This window comes from Narcine bancroftii, chromosome 6 (assembly GCF_036971445.1).
Source record: "Narcine bancroftii isolate sNarBan1 chromosome 6, sNarBan1.hap1, whole genome shotgun sequence".
Taxonomy (NCBI): domain Eukaryota; kingdom Metazoa; phylum Chordata; class Chondrichthyes; order Torpediniformes; family Narcinidae; genus Narcine; species Narcine bancroftii.
The window spans coordinates 11,535,948-11,547,955 of record NC_091474.1 but is presented as its reverse complement, the minus strand read 5'-3'; the positions used below and the strand labels follow the sequence as shown (position 1 = coordinate 11,547,955).

Genomic DNA, 12,008 nt, shown 5'->3' with positions numbered 1-12,008 from the left:
ACCTTGATTTCTGATCTTCATCACTTCTTTATTGGCAGCCCATCTTTAAGCTGGCAAGGGTTCTAAGGTCTAGAGTTCTTGGTGAGCTTCTCCATTTCTCTAACTCAATTGTTTAAAAGCACTCCTTAAAACTGACTTGCTAACAAGAATTTAGTCATAAGCGCCATTATCTCCTCAGATGTATTAGCATTATTTGATTATGCTTATGCAAAATCTCTTGAAACATGTTGCTATTTTAAATGTACTACAAAATACAAGCTGTTGTTATTCACAATAATAAATGCAGTTATTTATGCACCAAATTAATTTACTCAAATATTATTGCCTTCAAGAGACTCTCATCCTCCATTACAGAACCATTGAGCTTGAATGAAAATAGATTTCATTAATTAAATTCTGCAAGAATTTTGTTTCGAATATGGCATTTGGATGTAGTTTTTACAATCAAAAAGCAAAATTCCTTGAAAAAAATATTCTCACTAAAAAAATTAACAAGGAGAACTAGATGCAAGTAAAGCTTTTAAAAGCTTTGATAATGGAATTTTGAAGATCAGGAATAAAGTTAAAATTAGAGCACGGAATTAGGATCGGAATGAGAAATTGAATTTTTTTTTCATTAACATGAGCTGATCTGGAGATACTACACAGGCCAAATCAGACAAAAGCATGATCTTCCAATGAAGAAGAATTATAGACAGTGATTTTGTATTATAATCATTTTGATGTGCAAGCATGGATTTTTGATAATAAATGTGGACAGGAATAACTGTAAAAATATTACAGGATTTACACCATTTTCCATAGATTATTTAAATCTCATATTAAAAGTAGTTAAAGTTTTTTATACGCGTACATGCGGACCAAAACTGTGTTCATGTTCATTGCAAATTGAAGTGACATTTTGCAAAAAGCAGCAAGAAATAAAAGCTCAACTAATCATTACATTATCTTTGCTAAAAATTTCAAATCAACGGATTCAAGTGTTACATTCTGATATTGTCAGGAAATAATATAATCACAATGTATTGTTACTTTTGTGGTGGCAGACTGTTGAGATTTCTAGACCATTGAATGCTTCACTTTTTTTGGATGTTACACAGTATTGTAATAATTTTTCTACTAAACCCTGTAAATGTAAAAAAGATCATAGGATCCTCCATGCATTGTTGAGTGTCAGGAGAGCACAGGGCACATCACCAAAGAGCCAGGTGCTGACCTAACAGGATTTTTGAATGATCAGATTTTTAAATCGCCAGTGTTTTTGTAGTGATTGAACATGATGTTGAAGCCAAACCTTATTAAGACCCATGATCTTGTTAATTTGCTGGGCAAGCACAAGCAACTAAATGGCCCATTCCTGATTTATGATCTTGTAATGACAAAAGCATTCCACTTTAAAATTCAAGTGTACTTTCAATAAAAATTTATGTTGCAGTCACCTGGATTTAGATTTCCTAAGACTGCCACTTCTAAGAGGGTCGAATGTGGAGGCATCTACTTGAAGGTCATCTTCATCCTGCAAGGCAGCTTCCAGTGCAGCCTGTACTTTTGGAGCAATTGCAGGTCCTTCATAATCCCGAGTAGTTCGGCTGGGCATGTCCAGTTCCAATAACAAGATGTTTTCAGCCTGAACACGATTAACAACGCAAAACTGAAATAACGAACCAATCACACTCTTACGATTAGGTCTTCAGTTTAATCGATTAATAAACAATGTCCTGCCAAAATTATCTCGCAGGTCAAATATGAACATTTTAATATATTCAAGTCACCTCCACAACCACATATTATGGCAACCCTAGCGTTGGCTGATCAGACCATTGCCTTTGATTTAACAATCCCTTCCCCATCATCAGTACAACTTATCACGAACTTGCTGTCCCTCTTTTCCGATACTGATAAAGGGTCTCCAACCTGAAACATCAATTCTGTTTCTCTTTCTACAACTGCTGTTTGATATGCTGACTTTTCTCAATATTTTGTTTTAGTTTGTGAACATATTCAAGTTATTTCTGAGTTATGTTATAACAACAAGGGAGAGAAACTATTTCTCCTATTTACTCTAATCGACCTCGTGGTACCTACGCATATGACCACTGGAAATGTTACGCTTGAGCTCATACTTCCAACCTCATCATCATTCGGGGTCCCAAACAGTTGTTCGAAGGGATAATCTACTGCATTCGGTGTTCCCATTGTGACGTCCTCTAGTCAGAGAGACTGAACGTAGACTAGGAGACCATTTTTTTGAGCACCTTCACTCTGCCTGCTGCAATAACATGAACCTCCCAGTGGCCAAACACTTCAATTCCGTGCCCCCTCCCATGCCATCACGTCTCTCCATGGCCTCGTGCACTCCCAAACTGCAAATTGCCAACTGCAAATTGGAAGAACAACATCTCATGTTGCGCCTGGGCACTCTCCAACCAGATAGCATTAACTTATACTTCTCTGGTTTTCATTAGGCCCCTCCTTGCTTTTCTTTCACTATCCCTTTGTCACCTTTCCTCCTTTAACTATTCTCCCTTTCCATTTACAGAGCTACCCCCTCCCCTTTCACTTCCTAGATTTCTTCTCTTCTGCCCTGCCCCCATATCCACCTATGTCCTCTTGCCCCTCCCACCCCCCCAAGATTTTTGCTTTTATCTTGATGAAGGGCAGTACAGTTAGTGTAGCTGATAGTGCAACACTGTTACAGCGCCAGTGATTGGAGTGTCTGAAGGGAGTTTGTACATTCTTCCATTGATTGTATGAGTTTTTCTGGGTGCTCTGGTTTCCTTCCACCCTTCAAAACGTACCATTGTTGTAGATCAATTGGCTGCCATGGGCTCGTGGACTGAAAGGATCTGTTACTATGCTGTATATATGCAAGCATGAAGGGCTCAGGCCCAAAACAGTAGTACACCATGACTTGCTGAGTTTCTCCAGCACTTTTATGTATTGAATCTCTTATTTACTTACCCTGTACCTTGGGTCTGATCTTGATATCAGAGCCATTTTTGCATAGCTGCTAAGTGGTCGCTTGTATCCAATTGCTGATACAGGTCGTTTCATCATCTGTTGATTTCTAGAAGGCATAATAGTGAAAATATTCAAATACTTGAGGTTAGAGACAGTTCATTATCTTTCGTTATTATTTATTACAACAAGTGCATTTCTTTTGAGATATTTCAAAAAGATTACATTTGTTATTTTAGAACAAAAGTAGCATTTGCTCATGAAGACCATTGATTTGGGATCTGAATATCAACTTTATGTTTAATAGAAACAGCTTCATTAATTTTGTTAACATGGTATACAACTGGCCTTTTTTGCTTTTCCTTTTCATTCATACAAGTATCATTTTTAGTACAGAATATAATTTTTCAATAGTTAAAGCAACAGCTTATGCAATTATTGCAGTTCATTTTGTTCATTCACAGCAGACAATGTATTTTACGGATCTTGTGAAATAGGATTCAAATAGTTTTTCATTTTTACAATCTCTAAGTAGTGACCAAAAAAAAGTCTAACAAAACACCTGTGTATCACAATCCATAAGATTTTCAAAGCTTCACATCCACCCTGGAAAACCCAACCAAAGCACCTGCAAACCTTCAAATGAGGAAGAAATCCTAACTCCAAAGTTCTCCCTTCCTTATCTCATAGATACAAGGTTGAAGTGAACACCATGCACAAAAAATATTTAAGTCAATCTAGAATCTACAGATTGCACCATCAAATGCAGTAAAAAGATTTTGTGGTCTGTTTAAGGAAAAAGACATTTCATATTCAACTATTTTTTAATATTCTTTTTATTAAGATATAAGATGCTCTAATGGAATCCAAGGTAAGAAATCTTAAAATGGATATCCAGAATTCATCTTAGCATCAAATGATGAAATTATTCCATGATACAACTCATTCTAAATTCAGTACATTAGGGACAGAATTTCAGGTACTGATACAATGTTGAAACTCAGGTATAATTAGTAAAGAGCTGGGTGTTTGTCACCAAGGGACCCAAAACTAATAGGAGTAAAAATACTATCTGTTATCCAGTTAGATGCAGCTGATCAGATTCTGGCACCAGGATGGTTCTCCATAACCTTGGGTCCCCCTTCAATCTGTCTACTCCTGCTTTGAAAAAAAATGCAATGAATCAGCTTCCACAGTTCTTCAGGGCAGAGAATTCCAAAGATCCATATTTTTCTTAGAGAATTAATTCCATCTGACCTCCATCTTAAATGGGAAGACACCAGGTACTATAGTTCTAGATTCCTCTATCATGGGACATCCTCTTACCATCTGCAGTATCAATACTCCTTAGAACCTTTTATTTGTAATACTCCAACGAGTATGGTCTTAATTTTTCCTCAAAGTCAAGCCCTCCATCCCAGGACTCAAAAACAAACCTTCCCTGTACTGCCTTGAACCAAAGTATATCTCCCATTAAAGTTGCTCCCTGGATCAAGCGAGAAGAAACTGCATGGTCCAGTGTACAGGTGACTGGTAAACTCAAGCCAGTTATCAATCTTCCCCATGAAAAGGCAGGGAATGGTTAAGGAGTTATAAAAGATAGAACAGGAAATCATCTGTAGAGTACAAAACAATAAATTAAATAAACTGTTAATGGGACACCTATGCAGGTATAATATTAAATAGGACATCAGCATTTAAGAAGTCACTAATCAATAGTAGGAAATATCAATTAAGCAAAATGATTAAAAAATAAGAGAAAATGACCTAGTAAAGAAATGAAAATAATGATCAAGTCAAGTGGAATTGTTAAATTAAATTAAAAAACAGTAACAGCTCAGAATTTACAACAAAATTAAAAACTGTAGGAGATTAGATACCAAATAATGTGATGTTTAAATTCAAGGCAAAGCTACTCTGCTCTATTATTACCAAAAGAACAATAAGTGGAGGAATGGGCAAAGAAATTAAAGATAGTTAGGTTCAAACAGGGCAAGCCAATTGCCAGTGATAAACAGTGCAGCTGCCTTGTAAAGGAAAACTCAAATGCTTTTGAAGATAGACAAATAGATGGAAATTACAAGAGGGTTTGCAAGATAGGCAGAGATTTACATTTGTCATTAATACTGGCATAATTAAGATGGCTATATTGTCCTTGTCTGCTGTAAATTCTGTGTGAATCTAACCAAGTATGAATACTATACCGCACCCTTCAATTCGTGTGATAGGTTGTGTCTTCCACTGATCCTCTTCTTCATCGAAATAAGCTCTGTTTATTATTTTATTCTTTTCTTCCAATGGTATGAAGTTCTCAATTACGAGGTGCCTTCAAATAATAAAATGTTTCTGTCAAATCTGAATATTTTCAAGCCTATGTAAAATATATATGCATGTATTTTTTTCTTGTACACACACGAGTATAATCGCACACACATTTATGTATCTGTGTTTTGCAAGAATGCAATTTCTACTTTTTTTGATAAAAGACTATTGCCAATTATATATGGCAGAAGTTGTTAGAGGAAAGATTAATCAGCAGAGCAGGTGAGAGACTAGATCTGTGAAAAGAGTTTCAGGTTAATAACTGAGAAAGAGAAAAACAAATACATTTTAAGTGACAAAAAAAAGTGGGGGGATGGACAAGATAAAGGGAATATTGTATGTGAGAGGGTGCAGCCAAAGTCATGGGGTTAAGCTGAGGTCATCTGGTCAATGGAAGGAATTGGAGCTGAATAATAGAGATCCTCTCTCCAATATGATGCTCTATTGCAACTGTACCACATGTGTTACAGCTGGCCAGGAGATTCGTTGTTGGCTACCTCAGTCTTCTCAGGAAGTGCAGTCACTGTTGTGCCTTCCTGACAAGTGAGGGGATGCTTAATGTCCACAAAAGGTCACTTCTAAAGTGGACTCTGAGGATTTTGATGCTCTCAACTCTCTCCACTACCAAGCTATTAATGTATAGTTAGGGGAGGGCATGGGGGGTTATGGGGAAGGTGTGGTGATCATCCCTGGTCCTCTTGAAGTCCACAATCATCTCCTTCGCCTTGTCTACATTGAGACTCAGGTTGTTATTCTCACCCCATTTCAAGATATTTTCCACCTTTGTCATGCGACTCATTTTGTTGCTGATCAGGCCAACTGTCATGTCATCTGGAAACTTGAGAACTCTGTAGGAGTCGGATCTGGCATTGCAGTTGTGAGTCAGTAGTGTGAATAAGAGCAGGTTTAGGACACAGTCCTGAGGTGCATCAGTGCTCAGTGTGATGGTGCTCAACATTCTGTTGCTAACCTGACTTTCTGTTAGGAAGCCCAGAATCCAATTATAGAGCAGGGTGTTGAGTCCCAGCAAGGACAGCTTCTCCACTGGACTCATGGGTATGATCGTGTTAAATGCCTGATGAAGTTAATGAACAGCAGCCCGGAATATGAGGTGTCGTTCTCCAGATGGGACAAAGTGGAATGGAGGGACAAGGCAAAAGCATTATCAGTGGAATGGATCCATCTGTAGGCAAATTGAAATGAGTCCAGTGTCTCTGGGAGGTGCACTTTAATGTGTTCCATCACCAGACACTTGGAGCATTTCATAATGGTGGAGGTCAGTGCCACTGGACAGTAGACATAGAGGGTTGAAACTGTCACCCTCTTTGACACCGGGATGATGGTGGCTGTCTTGAAACCTACAGGAACAATTGACTGCTGCAGAGATGTCTGCAAGATCCTTCGCCACATTGGTCTACACAGTTTATCAGTACCTAACTGCCACATTGTCTGGTCCTGCTGCCTTGTGTGGGTTCACCTTGGATAGGGTTTCCCTCGCCTTGGTCACAGCTATGGAAAAGGCCCATTCATCAAGGGAAGACAGTACTTACTTTCTTTGGAGTCTGCCTGTTTTTCTTGTCAAACTGCGCATAGAAGGTCCATAGGGAAATTCCCCAAGAAGGGGTGTGGTTAATGGAGATAAAGAGCAAACCAGGGTGCAAGGGAAAGATCTCCACAAAATGCTCAAAAGATGTAACAGCTATTCACTTGCATTTATTAAAATCTAGTGTAAAACATTCAGTACCTACAATGCGATCTCTAAAAGGAGAAACTAAACAAATATTAGGTAATGCTTTCTGAAGCACCTGCTTCTCAATCTGCCTGGCCTACCCATTTTGTATTCCACTCCAACTTATTGCCTGCAACATCTCAAACAAGGCCCAATTCAAATGTGAGGACAGCACTTCATTTTGTATCAGTGTACTGCAGCTTTTGGAAGAGTGTAGCAAATTCACCAAATAACTTGCTTTCTCAGAATTGACCATTTCATCCATGAGATATTTGCTCAGTTTTCTATCACCATCACCACAACTGACCAACGAGGCATGATCCACAGCCCTGTACTTCATAACATTTTACTCTTTATTTTTATTATCATCCTTTACTTTCCTCATTAACTTGTCCCTACAGTAATAATCATCTCATCCTGTCAGAGGTTTCCTTTTATCCCAATCTATCCATTCTCCCATCTCCACTACAACTTAAAACCAACTTTTTTTTCTTGTATCTAATTCTGATCAAGGTTTTCAAATGGGAAATGTTAACTGTTCTCACCTGCTGTGTTCCCAGCATTTTCTCTCTTTATTTCAGATTTCCAGCATCTGAAGCTTCATTAAATTTCATTTACTAGCAAGTTTTTTTTCCTAAATGCCTCTTCTATTAATGTTTTAAAATATTTATCAGATAACCTGTTTTACAACATTAAAATTCTTGTGGTGGAATTAGGTCAAATGTCTTTCCACCATCATTATTTACCATCAATTACTGTTTGACAGAATTAATAACTTTGAAAATTTCATTACATGGTACTTGCTCTTTTCTGAAGAAAATTTCCATTTCTTAGATCTTTCCTTTTAACAAGTTAAACAAATACATTCAAAATCAGACTGTGTTTCAGTTTCTGGAGACCAGTCTATTTTCTTAAACAGCAAATTAAATGTATCATGAAAATGAATCTATTACCTGCAACCATGAGATTTCACAAGAATGAACTAATTATCATTTTGTTACTCTCATATTTCTTTCTTCATCATTACAGGGTACATACTTAAGTTTGAGCTCCCTTGTGAGTTCATTCTGAGTTTGTTCCAACTGTTGCCGTTCTTTAATGTGTTCCGCTTGCAGGTCATCAATTTCTGCTTTTACTGCCTGAAGCTTAGCAAATAGCTAACAAGAAGAAAGACTCATTTTATGTACCCAAGTGTTTTATGTTCAATTAAGTAGATTAAATACAGTTGCAAAAAATAAATTGTTTAAACAACTGACAACTTATAAAAGATCAATCAAGTTTTGTGCAAGTATTTCACTATCACAGAACAAATTTATGAAACATGATCAACTTAAAAATAACTTCACCATGATCAAGTATCTATTCTGTTATTATAAATTCAAGAACATCAGAAAAATAGTAAAAAAAACTATTTTAATAAAATTAAAGAATTTTCATATCTTCTACAAGAAAGCACAATGGAGGGATCAATGTGCAGAGATGGGCTCTTGCTCACTCCTGCTTCCCTTCCACCATTTAGAGTGCATTCAAGTTTCAGTGCATTAGATTGACACTACACTTTAAGGTACATTGAACAAAGCTTCTGCATGCTTTCTACAATCCTCGGAGTTAGTTCCTTGGCTTGAGATATTTATCACTGTGAAGTGAAAGTTCTGCCTGGTCACAAAGTTACAAATTGTGGAAGAATAGAATTATGGTTCTCGGCCTACAGTGTTTCATGGATGCCCACTTCTGAATTGCTGCATCTATCTCATTCAGCCCAATGGATAGTCATTATTTTGTAAGCACAACGCTGTCTCCAAAAGGTCAGTCCGACTATCGTACATTTCGGTGGATAAGGAGACATTCAGATAAGATTAGACCCCAATTTAAGTCTGAATTTCATGGTTTTAGCTCATATTGGTAGTATACGATGACACAAAGTAATTCACAGTTCAGTCTGTTCCTAGCTTCTGTCTTGAGCAGTTGAATTTAAAAAAAAAATCAAATTAATATCATGGAGCCACCAGCAAAACAAAGAAAGTATGAAGTAAGTTTTAAGTTAAAAAATCATTGAAATGGCCAAGGAATCTAACAATTGTGCTTCTGCAAGGACATTTGACATAACTGAGAAGATGGTAAAGAGAATGGAGAAAGAATGAAGACATCAGCACCTGTGGCCCATATAAGTGCGACGGCCAGAGCAATAAAACCAGTCTCAATTTCCAAGGCTTTGTTCTGCATGTCGTTCTTATCCACACTCGCGTAGCGTGAGCGCCTCATTAAAACGAAATAATACTGAGATTGTTGTTATACCAGGTGGTTTGACTTCTCTATTACAACCATTAGATGTCTGCTTGAGCAAGCCATTTAAAGATCATGTGCATGAAGAATAGAATAATTGGATGATGAATGCTGAAAAATCCTTTACAAAGGGTGGGGCAACGAGTGCTGCATCACTTGATGTGCTGTGTGATTTTGTGATCAAAGCATGGGATAAAGTCAAAGTAGAGACTGTAATAAATTCTTTTTAAAAATTTTACAATTCTTATTGGTTTAAACACCACAGTAATGGATTTCAGTGCAAAGTAAAAATGTGCACCTCAGCAGCTTTTATGGGTTATGGAACCAATCCAGTGGTATTTTGAGTAGAATTTTAAGGTCACTGTTTTTGTATCTGACCCCTATAGGATGACCCCTTTTTTGGGTGCTTCAAGTGTCGTCTTAACTGCCAAAATATATGGTAATTATGTCATGGATAGGTGGATTTATGACAGAAGATTGGCAAGGACAAGATAGAAGTTAATTTTTTTTTCCCTTGAAGCATTTACTCCTGCCATTAGCTTAAGCCAACACACATGTCCTCCAGGTTACATCCATTGGTACCACAAAAGCCCTCAATGTCTCAACAATCACTCTGATGCTAGAAGACTTCAAGGTTGGTCCAAAATCAATTCTGAGAATTGCTTGGCCAATTCTCAATTGTATTCCATGTCTGATTTTGTAGCGGTCTGCTAAGGAAGAAAATTAAGACGCAACCACTTTATGGCCAATTTGATGCTGACTCCAGCTTGAGGCCTTAAAACATACTGAAATCTGGATCCAGGTCTCCCACTCAGAAGCATCCCCACTATGCAATAGGCATGTGTCAATCTGCCAGCCAGCAATCAGCCACTTACCTACCTATTAAACTGATGATTTAATTGCTCCCACTGCCAGAGTCAGGTTCCAATTCCAGACCTTGACTGAGTCACAACACATCACTATCAATCTCTTCTTCAAGGGACTGTCACTTAGTTCATTTACTGTTGTCTTTAATTCATCAAAATTCTACACCGAACAATGTAGCAAGTTTTAAATTTATCTACAGGAGGTGGCCAGACAGATTAGACCTCTGGATTTCTCATTTAGAGACTGCAAAGGGAGTTACATAGGTTAAATAAATGGCCAAGAATTTGACAGATGGAATGGAACAAAAGAAAATGCAAAGTTATAACATGGGAAGAATGAAAAAGCAATTGTTGGAAAGTTAGTAATAGAGATGTTAGCAGTACATAGAGATCTAAAGACTTTTAAATCAAATAGCCCTAACCCTAAATGCCTTTTTTTTGAGTTGTGTTTTAAGTTCACAGCTAAAAGTTTCAATATTTTCAGAGTACCTGAAAACAACCTAGGAGGTTCATTCCAGATTTCAAACATTGATATATGAAACACAGACAAAAGCAAGGAATTAGGAAGGCTAATGCAATGTTGTCTTAATTACAAGGGTATAATAATAGGAAATTGTTGGTAAAACATTATAGGATTCAGGTGAAGCCACACCAAGAGTATTAATTACAGTTTTGGGTCTCATTCATGGCAATGATTAACTTGGAGGCAGTGGAGATACAGTTCAGATTAATTCCTGGAATGGAGTTCACATAGAGGAAAGAGGGTTGAGTAGGTTGGTCTATACTTTTTGAAATTTAGAATGAGAAACTATGCTAATGAAACAGAAGATACTGTGGAGGATTGGCAAGGTCGATTTTGAGACAGTGTTCACCCTCATGGGGTTGTCTTGAGCCAGAAGACACAGCTTTAGAATGAGGGTTTACACATTTAGGATAGAGAAGCAATTTCTTCACTCAGCGATTATCATCCCCAAAGAGCTGTGGAAACAGATTCATGGAATATATTTAAGATGAAGAATAAAAATAATTTGAAGCATAGGAAAAGAATTAAAGTTTTGTTGAGGAAAAAAATATATCAGCGTGATCTTGCTGAATGGCAGACCAGGCTTGGAGATCTAAGAGGCTACTTCCTTTTCCTGTTTCTTATGTTGCAACAGAGAAAATAATAAAAATACCTCATTTTATATCCATCACAAATTTCTATTCAGGCCATATGAACCCGATACTGCAACCTCGGTAATATTCTCCTTCTCCAAAGATCTTCTGAATGAATATTTATCTGGTGTCGCAGGGAGAATGATGTCACATTTTCATAAATTAGCCTGACTGATGAGGTGGGATAATCAGATTACTTATTTTGCATCCCATTCCTCAGTTGTGTGTTAGTGTACCAAGACAAGCTAGAACATATAATGTTTGCCCATTTTTTTTGGTGAACTTTTAACTCAGGTTCTATTGGCCCATTATCTGCAGGCAATAAGAACTTGATTACAGCCTACCATTCTAAGTTCTCCTTAAAGATGAAAACCTTAAAATATGAATTGATTTTCTTGGTATTGATGCCATCTGAATCACAGAGTATTTTGATCCCCAACCTATGCTATTTTTATTCTGTTTGTGTTTATTTTACATTATTTAATTGTACATCTTGAAAGTAATAAATGACAGAAGTTCAGCAGCCACTTTACCTTCTTCAGTTTTTTTGTTTTAACATCTACTTCCTGCTGGAGCGAACTGAATGTCTCCTTTAGCTCCAGTGTCTCCTCATCTTGAGTCTCCATTTGTTGCTGCATCTCACGTTCACGTCGTTTCTTCAAACAAATGTCAACACAGAAACAATTTCAGAATTT

The 12,008-nt window shown here is 37.2% G+C and overlaps 1 protein-coding gene across 8 annotated transcripts in view; it reads right to left on the bottom strand.

Moving 5' to 3' along the window:
* The window catches only part of kif3b (kinesin family member 3B), a 34,024-nt gene that overhangs the window by 2,980 nt on the left and 19,036 nt on the right, over positions 1-12,008 (bottom strand). For 6 of the 8 annotated variants that reach the window (XM_069883961.1, XM_069883958.1, XM_069883957.1 and 3 more), the window contains 5 exons: positions 11,847-11,969; positions 8,048-8,166; positions 5,168-5,284; positions 2,962-3,067; positions 1,440-1,651 (listed from right to left, as the gene is read on the bottom strand). In XM_069883961.1, coding sequence (XP_069740062.1) covers positions 1,440-1,651; positions 2,962-3,067; positions 5,168-5,284; positions 8,048-8,166; positions 11,847-11,969 — 677 coding nt within the window. The remainder of the gene's footprint in view (positions 1-1,439; positions 1,652-2,961; positions 3,068-5,167; positions 5,285-8,047; positions 8,167-11,846; positions 11,970-12,008) is intronic. The other 2 variants (XM_069883963.1, XM_069883964.1) reach the window with 1 other exon arrangement.